Source organism: Beauveria bassiana (assembly GCF_000280675.1).
Source record: "Beauveria bassiana ARSEF 2860 unplaced genomic scaffold BBA_S00015, whole genome shotgun sequence".
Taxonomy (NCBI): domain Eukaryota; kingdom Fungi; phylum Ascomycota; class Sordariomycetes; order Hypocreales; family Cordycipitaceae; genus Beauveria; species Beauveria bassiana.
In genome coordinates this window covers 419,428-446,092 of record NW_007930850.1, presented here as the reverse complement: position 1 = coordinate 446,092, position 26,665 = coordinate 419,428, and the positions used below count along the sequence as shown (strand labels likewise).

The window sequence follows — 26,665 nt, the reverse complement described above, 5'->3', positions numbered from 1 at the left end:
CGCAATCAGACAACGGAAGACTTACCTATGGCAAGTCTTCTGGCATATGCTTTGAGGGCATGGATTGGGCTAACGTGTCGCGGCTGTGCAGATCACGCTTTGTCGAAATGGTCAAGTCGTTATTTGAATGCATTGTCTCGCCGAAAGAATCCCAGAGCGGCACTGCAAATGGCGGGGTGGATGGAAAGCGCAGGCTTCATTGACATAGAGTCAAAGCTCATCACGCTGCCGATGAGCGCTTGGCCGACTGGTACGAGCCCGCGTGATTGCCGTATGCCGCGTGTCGCATGCCGCATGCTGACGATGCCGTGACAGAACCCCGAGACGAAAGAATAGGAAGAGCGAACCGCGAAAATATCAAGGAACTTTTGGCCACAGCTTCGCTATATCCTCTCACAGAACAAATGAAGTAGGCAGCGGCTGAGACGGATAGGGTTAGTCACGACTGACCATTTTCCGCAGAATGCCAATAGACGAGTACGAGCAACTGATCAGTCGCGCTAGAGATGAGGCAGGCGATCCCGGACTCAAGGTAGGGCCTTGAACCTGAACCATGCGAGACTGGTCGCTAACAACTTTGTTCTTTTGGATCGGAAAACAGGCGTACTTTCCATTGTAGGTGATGTATTCTAAATCAGCGGTGTGGTCGCCACGTGGTGGCTAATTTTTGTCTCAGATATGTCTTTATTGGACGGAAGCCGACGACGAGATAGGCAACGAAAGACGGCTGGAGAGGCCGTGAGATACAGATATATGTTGGGTGGATCAATGGCGTTACAGAATGCATATTATTTTGAGCGGTGAAGGTTAAGCTGGTGGGTGGTGATTGTCAAAAAGTCACAAAGGAGTTGTTATCCAAGGTGGCGTTTGGAATGGCAGCGCCGGCCCTCGCCTGCCAGCTGGCAAACGTCCATGCCAGTCTTGGCGGCAGTCTGCGAGTAGCATTTGCCTTGTGCATCAAAATGTTCAGTTTGGGCTTTGTCTCGGAATTCCTTTCATATGATTCATTTGATGTCTCGATTCATTGGGGTCTGGTCGAACAACAGGTGCGATGAAGCTGATTTTGATAATTGGTTCACGTGTCAGCGATCATCCGCCATCACTAAGTGCGAACGCGCAAACGCGAAGTTTTGCGTCAGGACGAACATTGACAGAATCAGTGTGTCCCTGAGATGCGCCGTTGATATTCGTGCTAAGACATGAGGACCAGGAGTAGTTTGTCGATATTTGTCGTTGATCTGCACACCCAGCCCTGCAAAAGCAGGCTAACCCATTATGTCCGAGGTGTCTCTGCACGTGCGGCAATTTCTCCCTCTTGCCGCCGCCTTGCATAAGTCATTACGAAGCAAACATGGAAGAATCTTTCAAGTATGATTTTTATCAGCCAATCCGTCGATAATAACTCGCAACAAAGGGTGGGACCACGGCGGCAGTCGGGTATAGCGGAAAGAACGGGAAAGCGGATACCGAGAGGCTTGGCTTTGGGCATCGAGGCATGAATCAGAATCACCCCCGACGAAAACTAGCCAATATATACCACGATATAACAACGACTGCGGAGACGACCTCTTGTTCGATCTAAGTGCTCGATTTATTATATCCAAGATCTTTACAGCACAGATCGTGCCCAGCGAATTGGTGCCTCCAGACAAAAGTCAAGACGCTATCCAGACCTGGGACGCCACGATAGCTGCAACAGCCTCGGACGGTTTTCTAGCGCCCGCTATGGGCCAAACAGTTAGCTCTGGTGCTATTCGTAGCGCATGTTGTCTGTTCCTGAGGCTCTGCGGCCACGCCGAGTCACGTCCGATTGGTCACATCTGCCACATGGATTTCGATTCAGTGTTGCCTTCGAAGGAGACTTGCTCGGTTGGGATGGTGACGGGCCTCTTCAGCGCGAAATCTTTTTCACGCTCACTGCTCGGTGGCTGGTTTTTTTTTGTTGCACTTTCCCTTTGTAGATGCTTATCCGACTGCTAAGCGTTGAAGAACCCTGGTCCTTAACATAGCACACCATGTCGATGCCATCTAAGGCCTGGCGTACCCGAGACAGCGTAGCTAGGAGTTTTGAAACGCCAAACATAGCCCTAACGGCTTGAATGCATCAAAAATATGAAGTCGCAGACAACAAGTCAACCAGAGATACGTGAGTGAAATTTTCCTATCAAATGGGTATCCCGAGCTGAAGCGGCGATGGCTCGGTGAATGTCGCCAGATTCCGCGGCATGTTGGCTTGGCAGTTGAGCTCCACTAAAAATTATCGTGTTCGCAATGCAATGACTGACTGCACAGCTCGGACCATATCGCAAGACATACGCTATGGGCAAGAGATAAGTTTTACATGGTTATTATAAAGGGAGCTCATTTCCTCTCGATGTCGCAAAACAGTTTCCCACTTGGACATTCTCAAAGTCTAGCACACAAGCCGTCTTGCTACTTATACACCATTGACACATCTTATATACACGCACAATACACACACACAATACACACGCACACAAGACAACAAGCTCCACCATGCCTTCCTCTACAACTTCGTCATCTTCCGCCGGCTCCAGTATCAAGTCGTGGTTTGCTCGACACTGTACGCCTGCTCCCGCGTGGCGCGGTCAGCAGACGTGCTGGTGCCAGGACTGCTTCAACAAGCAGATGGGCCTACCCAAGAAGTCTCAGGGCTCTGACTGGCCCTACAACCACCCTACCCGCAACAACAACGGCTTCAGCTCCGAGACTGCGTCGCTAAATATTGAGTCGGAAGCTGAGTGTTCGTCTGAGAGGCGTCTACTGTAGATGCTCTACTCTCGATGCACCCACACCATGTCCGCCAACTCTACTATACCCACTTGCTTTGACCTGCAAAGGAAAAGCAGGATCGATTTTTTTTATTTACCGCTTTTTCATTCAAAATTACGAGCTCTAGAAGCGCACCACTGAGGTTCAGTCATGTTCCTGCCCTGACGAGATCAGGCCACCTGCATCCAGTGCCGGCGTGTTGCAGGTTGCCGGCTAACGAGTCCGGACGAGCGGCGCCGGCATGTGGGGCGGACTCTGACTTGAGCAATTTGACCATGGCGTTTGAAGCGGCTATTACGGACTTGACGGATAGAATTTTTATATATTATACCACAGATTAGATTACGAATGAAACTTTACTTGCTTGGCCCTTTTTTTGAATTTGTTCTCCACCATTTCATGCTGCTTGTCTCTGTCGCACCTTTTTTAAAATTGGGGTATGTAAACCTGACGTCACAGAGTCGGACTTCTCTAGCTGCGTCTTTGAGGTAGCCAACACTTGGCACAATGCCATGAACCATGATTGAGTAAACAGGAGCAAAAACGACCTGATGTAAAAATGTCACCCGCAGTGGACAACGCTATTCTAGAAGCGCTCGGCCTCAATGCCAGCGCCACCACGATGCGCTCCCACGGGGGCTCCGGCTTCGCCTCGACCTTTAAGCTGTCGACGACGGCCGACGGGCAGCCCACGCACTACTTTGTCAAGACGGGACGCGGCGCTGACGCGGAAGTCATGTTTAAGGGTAAAAATTCTCTTCAACTGTTGCTCTTGTTCTTGCAACGAGCAAGCAACGGAATGAAAAATAAATTTTTTTTTTTTGGAAAATGCTCACAGAAAAGTAGGCGAGCACGCTTCCCTCAACGCCATTGCCGACGCCGTGCCCAACTTTTGCCCGCGCGCGTACGCCCACGGCGCCATGCGCTCCGCCGCGGATACTTTTTTCCTCGTAACCGACTTTCTCGAGCTCCTCGGCACTTCTTCGTCCTCGTCCTCGTCGTCGCCGTCTCTCGCCGCCAAGCTCGCGCAGCTACACACGACGCCCGCGCCGATTCCTCCCGGCCACGACAGCCCCGTCTTTGGCTTCCCTGTGCCGACGTGTTGCGGCGCCACGGCGCAGGACAATACTTGGTGCGCGTCGTGGCCCGACTTTTACGCCAACCGTCGTCTGCGCAGCATTTTGCGCGCGTCTGCCGAAAATCACGGAAAGGACGCGGCGCTGGCGGACGCGGTGGAAAAGGTGGCGGAGAGGGTGGTGCCGCGGCTGCTGGGCAGCACGACCACCGGAGCGGCATCGCGAGCGACGTCGCGGCCGGTGGTGGTGCACGGAGACTTGTGGAGCGGAAACCACGCGCGGGGACGCTTCGCGAGCCGAGGCGGCGGCGGCGGCGGCGACGTGGAAGAGGTCGTGTATGACCCGTCGGCGGTGTACGGTCACGCAGAGTACGAGCTGGGCATCATGCGCATGTTTGGCGGGTTCGGGAGAGAGTTTTGGGAGGAATATCACAGGCTGGTGCCCAAAGCGGAGCCGCAAGACGAGTGGGAGGATCGGGTTTCGCTATACGAGCTGTAGGTTGCCATTTCTCGCTTTCTGATTCAGAAACCGTCCTGGATTTGGGATTTGTGCTAACGAGAACAGCTATCATCATCTTAATCACTTTGCCATGTTTGGTGGAGGCTATCGCGGCAGCGCTATGGGTATTATGAAGAGGCTGATCACAAAGTATGCAGGCTGAAAACTTCGGGGAATGCCGTATTTTTTTTTGTAAAATTCTATGAAAAGATGAGTCCGTTAAATAATGATGATGACGACGGGTACTTGCCCGTTTCCAAGCACAATGGCAAAAAGATTCCGTCGTCGTATGTGGATATCTACTGCAGCGCTGTATATGTACCATTTACGCCCAATCGTATGCGTGACCAGGATAACGATGATGGTTGAAAGAGAAAGAAGAAGAAACTGAAAACCCCCTCCAGGTTACTCTGCCAGCATGGCCTGCCTCGTTTCTTGTAGCGGCTCCTTGTCCGGCACACGCTCCGGTAGCTTCCCCGTCGGCACCTCTGGCAGCCTCTGCTGCTGCTGCTCCTCCTCGCCGACGGGTGCCCGCCCCCGAATCTGGCCCTCCATCTCTGCCAGCTCGTCCTCGACCTCGTCCTCGTCCTGGTTTGAGATGCGGCCGCCCAGCATCTCGCTCACCTCGTTCTGGTACGCGATGGCGTCGGCCGACTCGCCCATCAGCTTCTCCACGTGCTCAAGGCCGCCCATTTCGCGGTGAATCTCCTGCAGCACCCGCGTCCCCTGCTGCAGCCCAAACACGACGTCCTTTTGAATCTGCGCAAACTCGACGCTCGCCGTCAGCTGCTCCAGTTGCGCGAGCTGCGCGTCTGTCTTGGCTAGCAGGCCCTGCTGGTATTTTTTGCGCCGCAGCGCGAGCAGCGCCCGCGACTTGTCGCCCTTGGCGAGCATCTGCCGCGCAACGTCCGTCTCCTTGTCGGTGAGGACGGCGATGCGTCGCTGGTACTGCTGCAGCTTGTCGCGCTGGATCTTGAGATCGAGAATCGCCCTGGAGTGGGTGGGTAGTGGCGCGGTGGTTAGCCAGGCACGAGGGCAGACACGGGGGGGGGGAGGGTGGCGGCGCGTTTGCTTACTTGTCCTGGGCGGTGACCTTGCTGGTGTTGCCGCCCATGATGTCTGTGAGGTTTTGAGCTGGATGGGTTGGGCCTCGGTGATTGAAGGATTGACGTTGGCTGCGAGGCCGTAGGTAATGTCTGGTTAGAGTTACGTGAACATATTCGTTATCGAGATGGTGCGCATGTGCCCCGCGATATCGTCACTAGGCGGCTGGCTGACCCGCCGATGACTGCCTGGGTGGTGGGGTCTTTGGCACTGGGACACTTGACAACTTTATGTGCGAATATTCGTACCTACCTATGTAGTTATTGAAGTTATGCAGTATTAGATAAGTCATTTAGTGGGAACCCTGAAATTGCAACCTCGATTTCGAAATTTACAAGGGCCCAGTACCCATTGACAGAACTTGTCATCCTCCACCGTTTGCTCCCCCAACACACACCGCTTCAAAGCACGCAATGCGCTCCAAAAATGCCAGGAAACGCGCGACCTTGATATCCCGCCCTTTGTTACCTCAGATGCCTCAGATTCGCAATGGCAGGTCAATCTGTGATCCAATGGGGGTAGGCGTGTAGTAGTTCACTCGGCGATGAACGACGAATCGAGCAGTGCAGATGGCGTCTTGTCTAGCGTTAAACGAGGCAGTGAGACGAATGCCGAATGCGTGCCACGGGCACTATTGTTGCTCTTCTCGCGGAAAATGCATATCATTGCATCTACCTACAGTCTAATTGATACTCCTCATACTATTTTCATCCCGAAAATTCCAGAACGCTTCGAATAAAGATACTTTGCTTCGGCCGTCAACATCGTCTCGTCACCATCAGCTTACCACGTAAAGCTCTCAATCATCAGCTTCATCACCACCGCCTTGCCATTCTCACCGTGTCTGCCCAGCGCCGACGCCACGCACCGCACCTGGTCCACCATGCCCGCCGGGCCGCACACCACCACCACCGTGCCGCCCTGTTGCCGCCGCAGCTCCTCGGTCAGGATTCTGCGAATATCGAGCCGCTCGCCCACCGCCAGTCTTACGTCCACGTCGCCCCAACGCCTCTGTGACATGGTGCTGCTGCTGCCCTCCTTGCTGGCCGGCCGTCCCTGTAGCAGCTGCATCCGCTCCACCTCGTGCACCAGCGGCCACGTTCGCGCGCCCCAGTACAGCTTCTTGGTGCCCAGCGCCGCTGCGCCCGCCGTGTTGAACCTGTCCAGCGCGGGGAGCACGCCCGTGATTCCGACGCCGCCGGCGATGCACAGCAGGTTGGGGAAGTCGTGGCTCGGCTCCGGGTGGTCTTCCTGCACAAATGTCATCTTGTGGTTGTAGGGGCCCTCGACAAAGACGGGGATACCGCTGGCGCAGGGACCCCTTTTAGCGACGAGAGCTGTCACGCCGCTCTGTCGTCGGATAAATACGGCGATGCCAGACTCCTTGCGGATAGTAACCGACTCGCTGTCTGATCCGCTTCCCGAAGAGCTCCCGATCGGAATCGTACTTGCGGCAATCTCCTTTTCCTTACCCTTTTCGCCGCTCAACTCGGAACTGGCCGTGGAGCCAATCTCTTGCAAACATGTCACGCCAGCAACAGAAAATGGATGGTTCTCCCAGAAGCGCCAAGTGCTGATGGTGGGAAAGTAAAGGTACACATGACCATCCGCCGAGACGCCCGGAACGTCCAGCCTGTAGTAATCCTCGTCAATCGGCGTAAAGTATGCCCTCTTGAAGCCAGCACGCAGCGAGCGCCCGAGGCGCACAAGACGATCAAAGCCCCAGATGGCGCAGGCCATCCACAGCCAGTTCTGGTACCCCCATGCGTCCGTGTACTTGACATTGACGTGCTTGTATGAACAGACAATGACCAAGACTGTGATGACAATGTGTGCCGCCAGGAATATCTCATAGATGCGCTGGCGAATCGGCTGGATCGACTTTACGCAGAGAATCACGAATCCAATTGTGCCAGCGGAGCCCCAGTACCAGTACGGCTCGGTGAACTCGTCCGCCCATCCCTCCGTGTGCAGCGCAATCTCGAGGTACACCAAGCTGTGCAGGACCGCATGCATCATGCAGATAAACGCCATCCATCGATGCAGGAGCAGAAACGTCGAGTGCGACCAGTTGGTCAGCCACAGCAAAAAGTTGTTGCGGCCGGCGTATAAAATAACCAGGGGCACATTCGCATACGCCAAGACGCCCATGCGGTTGGCGACGGCTCTCATGATTTCGGCTCTGGCAGTCTCGCCCCCACTGCCCGGCTCACTTTCATATCCAACGCATGAGAGGACCACGTTCATCACCCAGAGATGGAGAATGAAGAGCGCCTGGCCGCGTGTAGGCATGATGCCCAGACCCCAGATGGGCGTCGAGTGCTTGGAGCCAACCAGCGGCGGGTCGATGAGGTATGCATTCACCTTGGTGACCCAAGTCGCCGGCCACGGAAGGAAGCGCAACAGCGAAACTGCAATTGGGATGCCCGCACCAGTCACAAGAAGAATGATGCTGTACAGGGAATGCTTGATCTCGTTTCTCGCCCCGTGGTAAACGTCCGCGTACTGCGCCTTCCACATCTCCTCCGGTATCAGCGCCGTGTAGTTGAGCACTTCTGTCGCATTCAAAGGCCGCGTCGGCGCCTCCCTAATACCCTCCAGTACCTCCGTGTACGACTTTGGTCCGCTCCCGTCTGGCAGCTTCACCAGCTGCTCCTCCCAGAACCTCTCCGCCGCGCTGACGTGCAGCGTCTTGCACTGCGACTTGATGCAGTACGCCAGTGTCTGTAGGTAATACTCGTTGCGCGACAGGCACGTCGGCGTCGTCTCGGTCGTGACGGCCCAGCCGTCGCCGCTAGGGTAGACGGGCTCCGCCGCTTCGTCATCCTCGTGGCGGCGGCGTAGGTTGCGCGGCACAACAATGGCCAGGTCGGCCGTGGTGCAATTGAGCGGCACAAAGAGCAAAAAAGAGCAGGCCCAGGCGCAGTAAGGCTCGTAGAGCGAGATGCCGAAACCGAGAAAGCCGTGGGCGCCGGGACTGGTCACGTCGGCGCCGGCGAGGCCGAGGAGCGCCAGCAAGAGGCCGAGGATAGAGACCCGCGCTCGGCTGGCCATGGTAGGGCTGACTTGACCGAAAGAAGCACAAGGGGTGTTGGGTAATGATTCAGATGAGAAGTCAAAGGAGAGTCGAAGAGGAATAAAAGGCACTTGAATGGAACAGTCGGGTTGTGCTTTGCTTTACACAGAGGCGGGGGTCGAGTACTGTTCAACCGTTGACAACACAAAGGTGTTTGCCAATTTTGACATGTATGTAGTACGACAACAGTGACTCGGAACCTCACTGCTCTTGAGCGTACACGCCGGTGAGAGAAGTGTATGCAATGCTCAATGTGAGACCACAATAGTTGTTCGAGTGCAACGTGAACTCACTCTCGACAATAGGGGATCGTCACCATTCTTATCTGATATTGGTTCGCCATTAAAATCTCACGGTCCCAGCCAGCTGGGCCCGCCCTTTCACTGACCCGGATATCTTGGAGCAAGGCGAGTCTTTTTCGTTCAGCTCAACGGTCCGGGCCCGATACGCAGTCCCCTCTATTCTCCCTCTCATTCTGGCGAGTGTCTGCCCTGACTTCGTTGCCGGCACGGCAAGTGTTGCCCTTCTCAGACGTTGCCATTAACTAGTTACGACGCCGGCACTTGAATTGACAAGTCGGCGCTGGTGGTGGAGAGCATGCCCCCGTTTTCCGTGGTCCGAGAACGTCGGACCATCGTTCAGCTTCCATGGGGCAGCCCCAAACTTGCGCCAGTGCGCTCAAGGGTCCCCTCTCTCTCCACACCAGCCTTGTGTTGGTGCCTCTAGATTTGCTTATATTAACTCTCATGACCAAATTTTTTTTTCCCAAAGTCTGCCAGTCACTGGCCTATAAGTCGGCAACTCTGTGTACTGGCCCTATGCATGTGACATGTTATGCTGTGCAAGTCGTCTTATTGTTTGCTCGAATAGTTGTGATACTCGAACCACGTGGCTTGACACTAAGTTTATGTTGCGCAAAACTTGACGGGAAATTCGAGTAAGAGCAGTCGGATATCGGCAGAGGGTCTAGACCCCCTGCTTTGCAATAGCGCCAGTGTTGAAAGAAAACTCTGTCAATATGTCCCGTGTGGGTAGAGAAAAAACACGAGAGAACCGAGGAAAGTTGTGGTGAGAGTGGGTCACTGATTCGATTGATAAGATGGAATTAGTATGTAGGCCCGCTTCTTTTCCCTGCAGCGGCCAACTTCTCTCAGTAAGCCCAAGGGCCACAGAACTAGCTTGCATGAAGAAAAAAGGAAGAAAAAAACGAAAAAGGCACTTTAACTTTTCGATCAACATGTGCAAGCCCGTTAGCCGAACTACTTCGGGTCGAGTCGGTTGACCGGGACTCGACTTACCATGCCGTTGTTCATGCCCGTGCGTCTGGGAAGGATGGCCATGCAACCATGTGTGGCGTGCCTGAGGCCAAGCACGATGCCAAGGGCTTGGAAGATAGATTGCGGCACATCGTGTTTGCCAAGCAAATCATAAAAAGAAAGAAAGGGCTTTCGCACACAGATTCCACCCGTACTCCATGTGTTGTCTTGGCTGACCAACGATGGTGGCTTCCAGAAACCTTCAAGACAGCTAGCTGCGAGACAAGGCATGACCAATTTTTGCCAATATCCCGCAACAGAGTTTTCTCCTCCATTTCCCCTCTTTCTCATACGATAGCCACCTCAACCACATACTGCCGACTTATCCAAACAAATCGCACGCACCCAGCCATCAACCATAGTTGAGTCCACCCTCCACACCACGGAACTTGTCCAGCCCTGTCTCCAAGTCTCCACCACCGCTCAGTAGCCCGGTTCCAACTGCTCGAACCAGCGGCGAGGCTCCTTGCTATGCGCAATCGCGTTGTGTCCGAAAGCTGCTCAAGATCTGCGATGCTCGACAATCAGAAATATTCTGCCCTTGCGAAATTCCGCATTCGGGTCGTGCGAGGCTGGCAACATGTGATCCTGTGTCGAGGTCAAATCATGCCACGCTGGGCAAGGAAAGACGGGGTCCGCCCACGACTCGCCCCCAAGGTTTTCAATTATCATGTGGCGAGTTGATTTATGTCAAGTCCAAACGTCGGACCATTGCTTTCAGCGTGGAATCGGCCAATGACTGACTGTCCTGTGCTTTTGCTGCTGCTGTTGCTGTCGTGACGGCCTGCTCTTGCATGGATCTGTCCTCTCGAAGGCTTTTACTCACTCGATAAAGAGAGACAGCTCTTCGGGTTCGCTTAAATCTTCGCCGACATGGTATCACTTGATTTCCAAAAAAAAATGTTTGACGTTTACTCTCAGAGTCAGCTCTGCCTGCATCATTTTATGCAGGAGGCAGGCTATAGCTGCATAAGATGCATAGACAATTGCTGCCAATAACTATTACTTACTCATCTGCATATATAGAGAGTCTAGCAAACCTCATTAGAAACATAGACAGCGAATTCAACAGCAGAAAAACCAAAAACCTACCGAACGCGATCGCATAGCAGCCATGGCCGCCAACCCAAGCAACCTCCCAGCAGACACACCCATTGCCCTCACCGGCGTGCAGGAGACGCTCCTTATCACGCTCCGCGCCAAGTACCTGGACTTTTACCACCCGCGACCCCTCCTCGCCGACCGTTGGGCCGTCGCTGTGCTTGACCACTTCGGCCCGCGACTGCGCACCCCGTCCGGGCTCCCAGTCCCCATCACTCTGCTGCGCATGCGCACCCGCACCATCGACGAAGTCACATCTGCCTTTCTGACGCGGCACCGGGACGCGCCCGTCGCTGTCGTGCATCTCGCGTGCGGCTTGGATGCCCGCGCGCTGCGCCTGCGCGAAAAGTGCGGGGTTGATGTGCGCTGGATCGACCTCGACCTGCCCGACGTCATTGACGCCCGGCGCCGCATGACCGCCGTTCTGCCTGAGCCGCCTGCGGTCGCTGGTGGAGGCGGCAAATATGCGTACAATATGGTGGCGGCGGATGTGACAACAACCGAGTGGCTTGAGGACCTCGGCGCCGACCGCCCAACGCTCGTCATCATGGAGGGCTTACTCATGTATCTGAGCGTCGCAGACGCCGAAGCGCTTGTGCAGAGACTCGTCGACCGCTTTGCGCCGTGTGGTGGGGAGATTGTGTTTGATGCCCTCTCGCCGTTGTATGCGGCATTGCAGAGACGGACGGTTCGCCGGCCGGGGAGCTTCGACGTGCATGTTGGCTACGCGGCTGGCAGTCCCGCAGACGTGCTGAAGCTGGATAAGAGACTGCAGCTTGTAAAGGCATACACGGTTACGGATAATCCAGCCGTCAAGTTGTTGGGCTTTTGGCCGCGCTTGGCTCTGTGGTTGGTGTCTTGGATTCCGTATGCTGGGACTATGAACCGCTGGATGGTCTTTGAGATGTAGAAGGACAATGTGGGTATCGAAATGCAAGACAATGTGCAAAATCCACCCATCAAGAATGTGGTTCAGAAATGAAGCCTCGACATTGAAAGCCGACCCAATTGGCGGCAAAAAAGGTACAATGGACCTGGCAGCTATGGTGTCTCCCGGATAGAGATGGCCAGCATGAGAATAGCATCAAGATTTTCTCGAAATTCCAGCTTGGAAGTCTTGTGACGAGTCAAAGTGCGTGCATAGTCAGAACTCAATCAGATTCTAGACGGCCATACCTACCTAGTTCTCGTGGTGTACATACCCGCGGAGGAAACTGCCACCGAGCTTTTGAGACTTGCCAGTGAAGAACGACTTTCATCAAGCTGCGCCGCGGCGCCGCCGGTACGGGCGCGATCGACAGCCCGATTGACTTTCGTTGGCGATGTCAGTCACCTAACACGGGCTACGTGATTGATTAAAATTATGACCTAATGTCACTCAAGTCCGACTTCTACTTTCGTGAAATCAGTGATTTTTTTCAACTCTGCTATACCTGCCTGCCATCTGTCAAGCAGTCAACTACCTACAGGGTCCACACAGCGACCCACTCTGATATCTCTTATCTAAGGATATCATGCAACGACATAAAATCTTTAATATTGCCTTTTTGGGAATACAATTTCGCATCTAACCACACATTAAGTGTATCATGAGACGCGCCAGCGAAGCCAGACCCTCCTCCAGCAACGAATTAGACATCGGCCGCGTTTAACTCATGCCGCCCCCTTTGCGCAACCGGCTTGACCTCGACGTCTACCAGGTAATCAAGCGGCTCGAGCAAAACAGCAACGACGGCAAGCTCTTCAAGACGGTCGGCGCCGCCTATACGGCCGTCAAGACGTCCAACTCGAGCCTCAGCCGGCAAAAAAAGCGTCCGCTCGAGGATGCGCTGTTTAGAGTCCTCGACGTGCGCAAGCAGGAGGAGGCGGCCGACGAGAGCGATGATTCAGAGGCGGCAATTGATGTAGACGATCCCAACGACAAGAGCGACGAGCGATTTCTGCTGAACCGGCAGATGACGAGGCATTGGAATGTTGAGCCGGCGACGATGCCGGCAGCGACGATCAATGGCGAGCAGCCAGCCAAGAAGAAGCGAAGGGTAGATGCGGCGCAAGGTGACGAGAGGAGCGCAGTGTCGACACCGAAAGAGCTCACAGAGAGCAAGCCGGCCGATCACAGCAAGCTACAAAAGAAACAACCTCGAGGTCCACTCTTCGATGTCGAATCACATGTTGACCGTCCAATATTGGGGGGTCTCGGGAAAGCATACAACAGCCTGTTGTTTGACTTGGAAAATCTGCTCGTGGTGCCGCAATGCTATGACCCGAGCGACGAGCGTCTCCTCGGTATCCTCCTCACCGGCCCCTCGGGCGTCGGCAAGTCGTCCTACATCCGCTCTTTTGCCGCACATATGGGTATCGCCCTCATCAACATGACGCGGTGCTTTGATGAACCCGAGCGCATTGACAAGAGCCTCACCGAAGCGTTCGACGCTGCGCTCGCGTCAGCGCCATCCATACTCTATGTGGAGCATATCGAGCACTTCCTGCCCAAGACGAGCGACGCATCGCAGAATGAGCAGCAGCATCTGCGCGCGCTGTCCCTGTTCAAGAGGCAGATGGGGCGCGTCAAGGCGCAAAAGGCGCATGTTGTTTGCATCGCGACGGCGGCGCGCGAGGCAGACGTCAACATGACGCTGCTTACGGGGGGCTGGTTCGACGTGCGTCTACAGCTATCCGTACCCAACATCAAACAGCGCGAGGACATTTTGCGCGCCGTCATCGACCAGCGAGCCGTAGACGACCAGCTGGATTTCGCCAGCCTCGCCAAGAAGATGGACGGCTTCGTCGGGGGAGACATTGCCCAGGTTGTGCGGCACGCCGTGCGCAACGCCGCTGGCCGTTCCCGCTCCACCTACTACCCCAATCCCGACAAGACCATCTACGACGACCAAGATGACAACGATGACAGCATCGCCGTCACGCGGGACAGCTTACCGCTCACACTCGCCGACTTTGCCGCCGCCCTCGACGACTACGTGCCTATGCTCCGCAAGGAAGGCTTCACTGCCGTTCCCGACGTCACCTGGGACCAGGTTGGCGGCCTCGCCTCCGTCCGCGCCCAGCTGCAGCTCTCCATCGTCGGTCCTATAGCCAACCCAGCGCTCTACGCCCACTATGGCCTGACGCGCGCCGGCGGCTGCCTCCTCTGGGGCCCGCCCGGCTGCGGCAAGACGCTCGTTGCCCAGGCCGTCGCCAACGAGGCCCAAGCCAGCTTCATCCTCATCAACGGGCCTGAGCTGCTCAACAAGTACGTCGGCGAGTCGGAGCGCGCCGTCCGCGAGCTCTTTTCCCGCGCCCGCTCCTCCACCCCCTGCATTTTATTTTTTGACGAGTTCGACTCCATCGCGCCGCGCCGCGACGGCGGCGGCGCCTCGGAAGCCGGCACCCGTGTTGTCAACGCTCTCCTCACCGAGCTCGATGGCGCTCGCGGCCGCGACGGCGTTTACGTCATCGGCACCACCAACCGGCCCGACATGATTGACGACGCTATGCTCCGGCCCGGCCGTCTCAGCAAACAGCTGTTCCTCGATCTTCCCACCGCCGCCGAGCGCGTCGATATCCTCCTCGCCATCTACCGCACGCGGCACGTTGGCGCGACCGACGCCGAGTTTGCGCGGCTCGACCGCATCGCGCGAGATGAGCGGTGCGAGGGCTTTTCCGGCGCGGATCTGAGCGGCCTGCACGAGCACGCGGCCGAGTTTGCCATTACCCGTTACTTGCAGGCGGGCGACAGCGCGCCCATGGGGGAAATTAGCGATCATGACTGGGAGGCCGCGCTCAGGATCACGCGGCCGAGCGTGACCAAGCCAGAGGTGTATAGAAAGTTAAGGGCAAAATTGGCTGGTGGCGTGTAGTATTGATATCCCGTGAATTTGAGTATTGCCATTGGCACGACCTTTTTTTTTTTTTTTTTTGCTGAAGCCACGATTTGACTTCCTCTATCCTGCAGGCCGATTGTGGCCAATCCAGAGAGAGGTGTTAAGAAGATGAGGGCAAAGTTGGCTGGTGGCGTGTAAATAACGTTTGATACCAAGTTGATTGTGAGTAGTGCTTTGGGCACGACCTCGTCTCGCGAAGGGCAAAGACTTAAGTCTCTGCAGGCCTAAAAAAAGAGATACTCTATCAGATTTGAAATAAACTATCTAGGATCTTTTTCTTCATAATCGATACCTAGTTTCATGTCTGAGCTTCTTGATTTCTACCTTTGAAGTAGAAATCGTGACAAGAGGTAGTTTATTTCTGTAGACGGGCCTGGCGATCTTAGGTACTCGAGTCGTGTAGCAGAAGTTGAGTCGGCGCAGATGGAACTGGCCAGTGGACAAATGCGACGATACGCCCGATAAAACGTCATCTCGAGGACGCAGATGTCGAACAGTAAATTTAGTAAAAAGACGAAAAACGCCAGAGACATACTTTGGAGTTGGCCTCGATCCAAACGTGTATAAGAGAACCAGCTGAAGATGGAAAACTAATCATATTCTGCAAAACATCAGGACGAGTACCCTTACTGACACACTTTCACATTCTAATTCAATCTTAGCTGTGAAATTACGCGAGCAAGCTCGCAAAAAGAGGAGTTTCTGTTTAGAGCTTTGGGCGCGCCGTCGTCTGGTATTGGCGCAAACCCTCTAAGTGGTCTATAATACACTAATCGCCGGCATTTTCCCATCCGTCTATCAGAAATAACAAAGTCTTGTTCATATCATTGGTACAATTACTGTGGTTTCGCAGAGCGTTCATATGCATGCGCTTAAGCGGTCGACTCCTTAAGGTAGCTGTGTGGTGTCCTTGTTAGCATGCAAGCTGCATGTGTTGAGTCTCGTGACGTCACTTACGCAATCAGGTCCTTGCGGTCCTTCTCCTTCTTGAGACCACCAAAGGCCATCTTGGTGCCGGGAATGTACTTCTTGGGGTTCTCGAGGTAGGCAAAGAGCGTATCATCATTCCAGGTGATGCCCTTGCCCTTGTTAGCGTCGGTGTAGGAGTAGCCCTCGACGGAGCCGGTCTTGCGACCAAAGAGGCCGTGCAGAGCAGGGCCGATCTTGTTGGCACCGCCCTTCTCGACGGTGTGGCACTGAGCACAGCGGGTCTTGAAGAGGTTGGCACCCTTCTTAGCGTCGCCTGGGACATGTTTTGTTAGCCGTCTAGTTCAATTGATCGCTGAGTGCAAGTTCCTGTCGTGTAACGGCCATTGGGCGGCTGAGCGTTGGGCTGCTGTAGCGCAAACGCGCGTCGTCGCGCAAGGGCAATGCTTGTCGGTAGCGTAGGCATGTACTCCGGAGATGAAGCGACTCTCAATCGTCAATCGTAAATGGCGCAGGACTGCTTGCCAGCTTTTCCTTTGTTGCCGCGCGCAAGGTTTGCGAGCCTCGGCTAGGAGAGCCGACGCATGCGACATTTTGCTCGACTCTGAAGAGTTTGTTCATCGCAAGCCAGTTGCGCGCTGAGCAGTCCAAAGAGACATCGACCAACATCCTCTTGCCCTTCCAGGCACCTTCTAACTACCGCTTCGCGGGGCCGACGGAGACAACGGGGATGGGTCGACAGGAGAGAAAGAGCGTCACTTACCACCAGCCATTGTGATGAAATGTGTAGAAGAAAGAAGACGTAAAGAGTCGTAAGTTAAAGCGTGCTATTGAAGAATCCAAAAAAGAACCTTGTGAGGGTAGTCTTCTTTGGGTGGCGTCAAGACTTGGATTGGTTATTAGGTCGTTGTGGTTGGAAGAGAGGAAGGGGAGGGAAAAGGGAAACAGGATTGAGAAAAAATAGTTCATGACAGCATGCCCGACAAAAGCATGCTAGCCTTGGGCCCCTGCACGCTGTACGAGCGCTGGAAATGCGCTGTAGCGCTGGCACTACAGTGGACTGAGCCACCTGTGGCGGGCACGCCGGGGGCGAATGGGGGCGGCTCTAAACCAATCAGCGCTCGACTATTACGCAGGACGTATTGGTGGTGGATCCAGGCTCATCAACGCCGAGCAAATTCCATCCCGAATTTACCCGTCGATGACTACAGCAGCGTGACCCGTTGAAAAAATCGAAGGACTGTCGGTGACTTTCCCCCGGACTGATGACTGTACCATTCAATTGGACACAAAGCTTCTGGACTGCTTCTTTACAGAACTGGCCTTATTACCATCTCCATAATTGCCCTCACCTCCCGAGCACAATCTGGCTTAGCGCGGCAACCCGCTCTGGAAAGGGAATTTCCTTTCCCCGAGCTATCCATCTTTCGCGATAGCATCGTCTTTTCTCTTGCCCGTCATCGAAACGAGGGGCCCTGCATCGCGTCCCAACCCGCACAACCGCATCATGGCCGTCTCCAGGAGCGTCATCCCGCGCTTCTTGCTGCCACTTCAGAGCCCTCTCTGGCGGGGCCTCGTCGGCGCGCCGCCCTCGCTCGTCACGCAGTCTATCAACGTGCGCTACTACGCCGCCTCTTCGACAAACGCCGACGGCAAGCCCATTGTCCTCGAGAAGCCCGCTCGGTTCAATCCCCCCTCGCACGGCTCTCGCCTCAGGAGCAAGGCACCGCTGCCCCGGCACTACAGCCCACCGCTGAGCGAGGCCGAGGTGCAAGCGCAGAGCCAGCGTAGCTACCCGGGCACAATGGCACCAAAGGGCTCGTGGCAGCACTGGTTCTGGCACAGCAAGATGCTGCACACTTGCATCACCATGGTGCGATTCATTCCCTTCATCAGCGCTCGTTCTGACTACTGACACCTCCCGCAGGGCACCCTCCTCGCCATGGGCATCTACACCTTCTTCATGAACTACGCCTACAACTCGCCCTACAAGGATCTCGTCCCTCCGACGTCGGCGCTCTTCTCCGACCCGGCCTACTTCTTCGCCGCCTGGAAAGAGGTCATTCTGTCGCACGAAAAGGACAAGGCCCTCAAGGCCGGCGAGCACCGCACCCGCCACCTCGACGACGTCGCCAAGCGCCGCTACTACATGAAGATGCACGGCATCGAGCCCAGAGACCCCGTCGGCATGGTCTTTGGCAAGGGCGACCAGCGCTCCGACGCCGAGATTGAGGCCGCGGCGCTGGGCAAAGAGATGCCGGAGAAGCCGGCCGAGGAGGTGGGGAAGCGCAAGAAGTGGTTTGGCATCTTTTAAGCAAAGGCTGAAAGTTTGTCATACGTAAAATGTGTAGCATATACTCTCTCATAACAGCGGTTCATTGGCATTCACCTACGCGCATTTGTCTTCCCAGCTGTAAATCAGTCTTTCTAGAGTTAAGGGCGGTTTAGGCTGGTTTCTTAACAATGCGTTTTCCACTCATCTCGTCCATCTTCACCGCGCCAACTCGTATGATGCTCAATAAGTATTCATTTATATTCAACGCTGAAGCAAAGTCGTATATGCCTACAAGCCATCCATTCGTCCTTTTCCACACCCACTTCTTACGCCAACTCTACACCCTCCAGCCCGTCCAGCACATCGTCCGCCACGCCGCCCTTTTCCAGCACTGCCTGCAGTATCGCATCCACAACGCCAAACTTTGTCCCCCCCAGCGGTGCCTTCCACACCCCCGCCGGCGTCTCCCCCGTCTGCCGCTGCTGCTGCTGCTGCGCAGGCGTCGGCGCGTGTGGCACGCCCGGCGGCGTCAGCCTGCTCGGGGGGTCGACTGTCCGCATCGACAGCAGCCGCAGCTCCCTCCCCCCTCGCGTCGTCCCCTGCGATTCGGCGACAGACACGGCAAGCGCCGTGTCCGCGACAGCGAGCTCCTCCCTCGAAGGGTCAAAGATGACATTGTCCCCAATGGCGACGACGAGCAGTGTAATCGGCGGCCGCGAAGCCGCGGTGCTGCGGCGGCGGGCGTCGTCACCGTCGCGCGGGTATAAGAATGTGGACGCGTCCCAATCGTCGTCAAACATGGGGTCCTCGTCGCCTTCCGATCTGAGCCGCGGAAGGCGCGTCGATAGCAGCGCGAGATGTGTAGTCAGAGACAGCAATGGGAGCGGGTACGACAGCGGCGGTGATATCAGCAAAACCTGCGACATCAGTCAGTCACAAAAATAAATCAAACCACGTCGGGGGTAGACAAAGGCGGTAAAACTCACATCCAGATACAGCCGCCAGTGAAAGCGTCTGTTGATCCACAGCTTGCCCGCAAACTCGCCGTCCGCGAGCAGCGCCTCCCTCAGCATCTCGGCCAGAAACACCGTCGACGCTTCGTCGTCCCTCTGGCCTGGTATCTCCACCGTCATCTCCAGCCAGCCCTCGCGTCCCTGGCGCGTCCTCTCGCGCGCCTCGGCCTCGTCCCCCGCGCGCTGCGTCTCGACCTCTTCCAGCCGGTCCTCGGCGCCGGCACGTCCCTCCACAGTCCGCTCCATCTCTGCCTTGACTCCCACAATCGCCTCGGTGCCGTCGGCTAGGCAGACGCGCGCGCTGCCGTGCGTGCCCGGCAGCACGCCCGTCTCGGCTGTCAGCGGGCGAAACTGTCGCGGGCCTCGGCCGTCGGGGCGGATGGGTGGGTGCAGGGACAGGGAGCTGCGCAAGTAGGCGAGCTCGGCCGGGGAGAAGAGCGCTTGCTGCGTCGCCATGGTGGGCGGGTCGATGCTGGTTGTGTTGTTTTGCTCCTTTATCTTCTTTTTGTGAGCTGGCAATTGGTTTTGAGCAAAATAATTAAAACTCGCTGGGCTATCGGACGCGGAGAAGTCTTCCCTTTGAATTGCGTTGTAGTGTTCGTATGGTGTTGGTTAGAGGGGCGGTCCAAAAGTTTTCTGAAAAGTTTCGATGGAGCTGTCCCGATTCAGTCAGAAGCGCTGCCAAGCGCGGGGCACTCAAGTCGGCGAGCACAGAAACTGCTGCTCTTTAGCTACTGCTGCTTGATTTTTTTTCTTTATTCTAATCAGCCATTCTCCTTTTTCTGCTTGCTCAAGATATCTTCTTTCAGGTACTGCCATAAGCATCCGAGGGTGCAGGTGCAAGGTGTAGGTTTGGGAATCCTATTATAACCTATTCGAGTACGGCGCTACAGACTTATTACTTGAGACCATCCACGAAAGAGTCGACATGGAAAGGGCTTGAGCTTGTTCTCGTTCTCCTCCTTCTCCATGGCCAGTCACCAGAGATGATAATTGTCAATTACTATCAGGATTGTCAATTAGAAGGTATTCTCATTTGTAACGACACGCATTAGAGATTGTGAGCCTGCCTGCAACAATCATCCGTACCCTACACCCGTCATGCGAGCACCCCAATATAATCGAGCACAGAGACATCGATCCTACCTTACGAGCATGCAGTCGTCTAAAGATCTAGTTCATTTACCGCAGTATTTGATGCGCAAGCGTCATTCTATCCACGACGCATAATGTCTATGCATAGCTTTGGCGGCGTGTCTACTCCCATGGCACCCACCAGCTCGGCCATTCGCGCCTTGATTTTGGGCCAGTCATAGATGGTACAGTCATCCCAACCAACTAGATCAGACATACTGTATAAAAATACAGGAGACGGTCCCAAAACACGGATGCCATCCATGTCTACATTTTCCATCTCGGCCAGGGAGGGTATCCCTGGCATGTTGGCGTCAAAGAGTGATTTGCCGGTACCGTCATCATCCGAATGGCTGTCATAACCATTCTCGCCCTGATCTTTCGGGTTGGAGACATTGAGATGTTGACCCTCTGAGGCAGCCTGCTGGGACAGACTCACGTAGGACGACTGATCCAGCAGCGCAAGCACATTCTTATCCAGCGGATCCCAGCTCAAGGTAACGGGATCAAGAATGTACTGAGGGGCAAAATCCATCTTATAGCGCATCTTGGGGCAGCTGTGGATGTAATAGCCCGGATACCACCAGCGGTAGCCTTGTTCACTGGCGAGTGCGATTTCGTGCAAGGCGCCAAGCTTACCAGGGCTGAACCTGTGGATGCTCTCGTCGTAGAAAAAGTACACAGAGCTCACACATTGAGGTAATAGGTCAAGCACGCCGATAGCGACCAGTTTACCGTCGAGGCGATAGCACTGATGGTACGAGCCAAGTCGCTTCTTTGTGCCGTCTGGGAGAGTCTCGGTGTGCCGACGCAGGGGCGAGCTACAGAGGAACCGTGTGAAAGATTTACGTGTTCGTTCACCCGGATCGTCCTTGTGAATAACCCGTTGGTAATTGTCAAAGACGGCGAACTTTTCTTCTGTGAAGCTGTCTTCTTCCAGAGTGATGTCGAGTCGATGTGCAGGCTCTGGGGGCCTTTTCAGAGTGGCATGTTCTGCCTCATGAATTCGCTCAAGAAATTGGAATTCATTATTTCGCTTTTTGGATTCTTCCTTTGTTCTTGGGTATCGCCGTGCGGCTTCCTTTACGTACTGGTCACCAAGCACATGGGAATTGAAGCGGTTTATCGTCTGCCTCTGATCGCGCGAGGGCTTAAACTCTTTCGAGTCTAAGCGAATCGTGTAGTGTGGACAGCAAGAGTCTCTCTGGTTGGGACGGTACAGAAGCTTACCGGACCGCCTCCAATAGCGATCAAGAAGAATCTGGTAAAAGGCCGGGCTTAGAGCTGAGGCATTGGCGTAATACGAGATGCCTGCGAAATGTTAGTCAAAGGAGCTAGACGCAGCTTGCATGAGCCATACCACGCGCTTGAGCATGATTAGCAGGAACAGCGGAATTCTAGGGAAGATTCCTTACGCTTAGCTGGCCGCCGGTCTTTGCCGGAGCAGTAGCCACAGTGAGACTGCGAAGCATAGCCTATTTGGGGTATGTATCAGCATCGCCGCGAAAAATTGTAAATGGCAAGGGATGGATAGTTGTAATGGGAAAAGCGGCAAAGACGAAGGAGAGGTATGTGGACAGATGACTTCGCTAGATGCACACTGTCGGCTGGTAGTTCCAACTTAGATTACTTGGATTCAAAAGGGACCTGGCGATATCGGCCCGAGACATTAGGCTGCAGTAGTGTGGGCTTGCCAATAGGGGAAAGTGAAACAAGTAGGCTGAGATGGCGTAAGAAAGACGAAGCTGTGCATGCGATGCAACCGGGGCAAAGGCCGAGTGTAGAGGCGGGCCAACAAGAGCTTCGCATAGGAGCACGTGTGAGGGGCTTGCAGTTATCAAGTGTGGAACGCTTGAAAAAAACGAGAAGAAACAAAAGACGAAAGAAGCCGGAATATACCTATTGGGGAAACCAGTTCATAGGTGTCTGTGAGCGCGCCATTGGGCGGGAGGTTGACGAATTGCATTGCGTGTGGCGTGCAAGCAGAGGCCAGCCACGTGTATCGACAAACGACAATGTGCCTGAAAAGGGCAAGCCGTTGGGTGGTATCGGGCAGCGCGGGGGCTGGTGTTGTGTTGAAGAGGCAGCGTGACCTGCCAAAGTGCTAGGATCGAAATGCTTTAGAGGCCGAAGAATCCAGAGGGCGACAGAAGCATGTTGTGGTTTGTTGTGATTGCAGTGGTGGATGTATCAGTCAGTGATGACGGCGAGACACGAAAGGCCAGAGCTAAGATCAGCAACGGCTTGTGGGCGGTGAAAGTCGAGTGGCAGTCTGATAGAAGAATGGGGCCAGGATGGACAACGAGCAGGTAGTAGGGCGGTAGCGAAATGGAGCTTAAATAGGGTGGCAATGGGTGGTGCGATGATGGTGGTGTAGTGATGGTGGTGCGGTGATGGTGATGATGGTGATGAGTTGGAGGTAGACGGGAGTCGAAGCTGAGCGTGTCAAACCAAGCGGCAGAATAGCCCATATTGGGTGGTGAGGAGACGGTTTAGCCAGCACCATGAACAAAGAAAGGCATTCGGACCAAGACGATCTAACAAGAGGCGAGGGCGCCTCCATGTGTCCTTGGATGTACCCCGCTGCCGCCTCGAAAAGTTACCCCGCCAAGCAAATAGAGGGGTCACTTGCTAAACCTCACCATGCAAATATCGACTTCCTATGTTCTAGAAAACATAGCAAACAACGCCTCCGTGAATGTGTATAGCACCTCTATCTCTGCTTTACGGCACCCTGGCAAAGCATGTATGTGTCTTAGGGCAGCATCCCAGTCTACATATGCATGCCGCGATACATGCACCACTCTCTCGCCGACAAACGAAAATGCCCTGCAAAGTCTGTCGTCCGCGCAGGAGCCTTGCATGAAGGGGTGCCACAAAACCAGCATATCAACTGGCTCTTTGCATCATTTCCTGATCTTGTGAACCAGCTCGCCATGCGTGCTTTCGAAGTTGTGCACTTCGAGTGGCGCCAAGCAAAAATCACAGCCGCAGCGCAAAAAGCAATGGCAACGGCCGATGCATGACGCTGTCCTCCCATCATGCTGAAGCGAACAAATCAAAGAACCCGAATTTTCACATCCCAAAGCAACACTCGTTCAAGCCAAACCGCATCGTACTTTTGAGCGATTCGAATGGCGGTATCGCTGCATTACTGTCATTGCGTTGCTGTCGTTTGCATCGGCACCTATATCTGGAGGCCGATCGAATATAACACTCGAGTTTACTAACAAATGGCATGCATAGCCTTGTTTTCAATCTGCCCCCTGTCTAGCTGCGATTGTTCGCTCCCGACACGCATCTCTCAGTCGTTCCCACCGCCCACCTAGCCACCTCTTCGCCTTTCCAGTGGCGCCCCGGAGATCTGGTTCTTGATATTAGGCCCAAGATTCTCTGCCTAGACGCTCTAGCGTTGTGTAACATCGGTAGAAGAGGCTGCACTGGCGCAACAAGCAGAACAAATCCGGGGCTAGCTCGCAAGCCTGAGCGATGGGTCGTTGTGACTTGTTGGCAGTCAGGCGCCTTGGCCCCTGCAGTTTGCATTGGTAGCCATGCCCGGCCTGCATGCATTCGAGATGGAAGGTGGCGTGAAGGCCGGCTGCAGCGCAGACACCAACCAACTCGGTCAGCAAGATTGGCTACTGCGGTAGCTGAGAGCGGAGCTAGTCGTTGCATCGAGTCCGAGTTGACAGGTCGACTGGGGATATGATGGCGAGACAGAGAGAGGCATGTCGATGCGACGGCATGCTGTTACGGGCGCTCTCGCAGCCTTGGAACACCAGGCATTGTCGTCTGGAGATGAGGCTGTAGGTGGACGCCGATCATCTGCCATGTGGTACGGTATACGCAGATATTTTCAGAGGTGCATTTGCATGCCTTTACGACTACTTCAGTATCAATCCATAAGAAGGTGCTTGCTATGCAACGCGATGAAATCACCACTGTTGGGTCGTCGAGCCTTGCTGTTCCACTGCAACCTCGATATAGGGCAGGTACCTAGGGTAAAGAGAAGAAGACGTGCGTCATAGTTGGCGCCCAGTGCAACGCCACAGGGAGCTGCCCACGTGCGCGTGGCCAGAACAAGAGAAGCTATCGTGAGTCTGCGGCCCGAGATATAACTAGATACTCAATGCAAGGCATTGTGTGTTGGTAATGTTATCACTTGGTGAATGGGTGATTTGGCTCTCAGCCTCATCGTTTTGTTTCCCTTGGCATTTTTGAAACGGCCAATTCCGTTCAACAGTGAGAGAAAAAAAACTCACGAAAATAACTGCATGCATCCAGGACCCTCTGCCCCTCTGCAAGCCCCTAAAAAGACCGACCCCACAGCGCATGTTGCTATTACACCGCGCGCTGTGACTAGCAGCCGGCCGGCTGTCGTACGACCGACCCGTCTGCAGCTGCCGTGATTGTGGACGAGCACCGCAAGAGCACAAGGCAGGGGACATGCCAGACTCTGAGCCGACAAAGTGATTCAAAGTCATAACAACGAGTCTTGAGGGAATTTTGGGTACTGGAAACTGAAATTATGCCGACGTTGGGAGTCACCCTTTCCTGTGCACTGTACGGATACATTGCGTACCACGGTACAACAAGCTGCCCACTATAATCACTGCAGCTCCCCCCTGTCCTCTCCTGTTCCCACTGCCGCTGCCCACTGGCGTCGCCCGCTAACCAGTGCCACAGCACCTACCACAAACCAAGGAAGACCACTAACCAGCCCCAGAACTTTTCCCGGGCGCCAAAATTTCTCCTGTCCCTTTTCCTTTCTTCTCTCACCAACTCGCCCTCCGGCAGTCCGGGATTCTTTCTGGGACTCTCCTAATCTCTCTGAACAATCATAAACTTACTCGAAATTACCCTCATTCGCCATCACCATGCAGCTTGATACCCTTTGATCGCTTCCTGCGCATCCACGCACCTCGCAATCAGACCTCGGGGCCTTCCTGTGGTCTTTTTCGTTCCTTTTTTTCCTTCTACACTCAAAGTACCGCCACTGGGGCTTGCTGAGGGTTGCGCCACAGCTATCATCAACTACCATCACTCTCTCCATCCGAAACGACACCAACGGCAGACAAGAAACCACACTCATCATGTCGGGTTCAAATTCTACAGAGGCCAACGGGCGGTCCATGGAATCGCGAGTTGGCAGAAGTAAACAACGTAAGTCGTTGTCGTCCCCTGCGTCACCAGCCCTGCATGCAGCACATCCGCCGCGCGCATACCGCTCTTGGGCTAGGAGTCACTGTCTGAGCCCCAGGCTGCCGCTAGCACATTTGTGCATGCACCCATCACCCTGCAGCCGAGCTCGCAAAGGAGAATTGTCTCTCCTGACTATTTTCCGAGTCTCGGATGTCAGCCCCAAACGCCACGTGCTTGAAACAGTTTCGCTGACTTGCCCAGGCTACAATGCCAAAGGCTTTAGGCTCGTTGCCGGCGTCGTTCCCCTCTCGCCGGACCAGGAATTCGTCTTGCTAATACAATCGACCCGGCGCAAAGGCTGGGTTCTACCCAAGGGCGGCTGGGAGATTGACGAGTCGTGCCAAGAGGCGGCCGTCCGCGAAGCTTGGGAGGAGGCCGGCATCACCATTCAGGTCGAGTTTGACCTTGGCGTCATCGAGGAGCTGCGCCCCCCGAAAATGTCAAAGGACCAAAGCCAGTACTACTTTTTCCAGGGCACAGTGCAGAGCCAGTACGAGGAGTGGCCTGAGAGCCACAAGCGCGAGCGCAAGTGGTTCACCTTTGCCCAGGCCATCGAGGCTCTAGCGGCCCGACCTGAGTTGCAAGAAGCCCTGAACCGCTCTGCGATTAAGAGAAAATAGTCTCGTGCAATCATTACGGTCTGTCGCTGGCCAGGGTTTCGAGCTTGCTATTGCTCACTCATGACTGCGAACTCGAATGACTGCAAAATAAGCCATTGCTGCCAGCATGGCAGCCACATGTTGTCATTCAGTCAATACTGCATAACACGCAGGAAAACTACCCAAAACAATTCACATGCATTTATTATACGGCGTTGTTTGGCGGAAGGGCTTGTTTATCTACTGATAGATCTGGGGGCAACAAAGAATTGGCAAGCATAGCCCGTCACAGGTTACGCGGGTAATATACAATTCTCATCACATATTGCAATTTTCTAGTCTTCTCCCACGGCTATCCAGCCGCTCCTCTTTACTAGGTGGAACCTCGGAGCTGGGCATACGTACCGTTAGTACTTTTTTTTTTTTTTTTTTTCAATATCGCCCCTCTGTCACGGGGAGGGGACTGATGTTTTTTTTTCTTTATCCTTCTCTTGCTTCTTTACCTGTTTTCATAGATGGGACGAAAAATACAAGAAAAAGAGACTTCGCTGGTGTGTGGAACGCACCGGTCAACGCCTCCAAGCCGACGGACAAAATGAACGAGCCATTTTAGCTCATAGGTGCCAGCATCGTGGCGTGCCCCTCTGTCGAAACAAATGGGGATTGGGGC

At 54.6% G+C, this 26,665-nt stretch overlaps 10 protein-coding genes across 10 annotated transcripts; 5 read left to right on the top strand and 5 right to left on the bottom strand.

Moving 5' to 3' along the window:
- Positions 1-2,517: 2,517 nt before the first annotated feature.
- BBA_05723 (fructosamine-3-kinase) lies at positions 2,518-4,530 on the top strand (the record flags this gene model as incomplete). Its single annotated transcript, XM_008600820.1, has 4 exons — positions 2,518-2,764; positions 3,366-3,539; positions 3,640-4,363; positions 4,434-4,530. 4 exons carry the CDS (start codon positions 2,518-2,520, stop codon positions 4,528-4,530), a joined length of 1,242 nt encoding a protein of 413 aa, XP_008599042.1.
- A 242-nt stretch (positions 4,531-4,772) lies between these two features.
- BBA_05722 (Snf7 family protein) lies at positions 4,773-5,481 on the bottom strand (the record flags this gene model as incomplete). The annotated part of the gene is made up of 2 exons (XM_008600819.1): positions 4,773-5,358; positions 5,444-5,481. 2 exons carry the CDS (start codon positions 5,479-5,481, stop codon positions 4,773-4,775), a joined length of 624 nt encoding a protein of 207 aa, XP_008599041.1.
- Positions 5,482-6,254: 773 nt separating this feature from the next.
- On the bottom strand, positions 6,255-8,525 carry BBA_05721 (ferric reductase transmembrane component 4; the record flags this gene model as incomplete). Its single annotated transcript, XM_008600818.1, has 1 exon — positions 6,255-8,525. One exon carries the CDS (start codon positions 8,523-8,525, stop codon positions 6,255-6,257), a length of 2,271 nt encoding a protein of 756 aa, XP_008599040.1.
- Positions 8,526-10,977: 2,452 nt separating this feature from the next.
- Positions 10,978-11,874, top strand: BBA_05720 (tetracenomycin polyketide synthesis O-methyltransferase; the record flags this gene model as incomplete). The annotated part of the gene is made up of 1 exon (XM_008600817.1): positions 10,978-11,874. The coding sequence occupies one exon, from the start codon at positions 10,978-10,980 to the stop codon at positions 11,872-11,874; it is 897 nt and encodes a 298-aa protein (XP_008599039.1).
- A 745-nt stretch (positions 11,875-12,619) lies between these two features.
- On the top strand, positions 12,620-14,821 carry BBA_05719 (ATPase protein; the record flags this gene model as incomplete). Its single annotated transcript, XM_008600816.1, has 1 exon — positions 12,620-14,821. The coding sequence occupies one exon, from the start codon at positions 12,620-12,622 to the stop codon at positions 14,819-14,821; it is 2,202 nt and encodes a 733-aa protein (XP_008599038.1).
- An 896-nt stretch (positions 14,822-15,717) lies between these two features.
- Positions 15,718-16,545, bottom strand: BBA_05718 (cytochrome c; the record flags this gene model as incomplete). Its single annotated transcript, XM_008600815.1, has 3 exons — positions 15,718-15,742; positions 15,803-16,088; positions 16,536-16,545. The coding sequence occupies 3 exons, from the start codon at positions 16,543-16,545 to the stop codon at positions 15,718-15,720; spliced, it is 321 nt and encodes a 106-aa protein (XP_008599037.1).
- A 734-nt stretch (positions 16,546-17,279) lies between these two features.
- BBA_05717 (uncharacterized protein) lies at positions 17,280-18,086 on the top strand (the record flags this gene model as incomplete). The annotated part of the gene is made up of 2 exons (XM_008600814.1): positions 17,280-17,645; positions 17,700-18,086. 2 exons carry the CDS (start codon positions 17,280-17,282, stop codon positions 18,084-18,086), a joined length of 753 nt encoding a protein of 250 aa, XP_008599036.1.
- Positions 18,087-18,373: 287 nt separating this feature from the next.
- Positions 18,374-19,516, bottom strand: BBA_05716 (rRNA processing protein; the record flags this gene model as incomplete). The annotated part of the gene is made up of 2 exons (XM_008600813.1): positions 18,374-18,964; positions 19,034-19,516. The coding sequence occupies 2 exons, from the start codon at positions 19,514-19,516 to the stop codon at positions 18,374-18,376; spliced, it is 1,074 nt and encodes a 357-aa protein (XP_008599035.1).
- A 757-nt stretch (positions 19,517-20,273) lies between these two features.
- BBA_05715 (arginine-tRNA-protein transferase) lies at positions 20,274-22,160 on the bottom strand (the record flags this gene model as incomplete). Its single annotated transcript, XM_008600812.1, has 5 exons — positions 20,274-21,361; positions 21,425-21,505; positions 21,555-21,560; positions 21,610-21,669; positions 22,094-22,160. The coding sequence occupies 5 exons, from the start codon at positions 22,158-22,160 to the stop codon at positions 20,274-20,276; spliced, it is 1,302 nt and encodes a 433-aa protein (XP_008599034.1).
- Positions 22,161-25,287: 3,127 nt separating this feature from the next.
- Positions 25,288-26,016, top strand: BBA_05714 (diadenosine hexaphosphate hydrolase; the record flags this gene model as incomplete). The annotated part of the gene is made up of 2 exons (XM_008600811.1): positions 25,288-25,357; positions 25,598-26,016. The coding sequence occupies 2 exons, from the start codon at positions 25,288-25,290 to the stop codon at positions 26,014-26,016; spliced, it is 489 nt and encodes a 162-aa protein (XP_008599033.1).
- Positions 26,017-26,665: the final 649 nt, after the last annotated feature.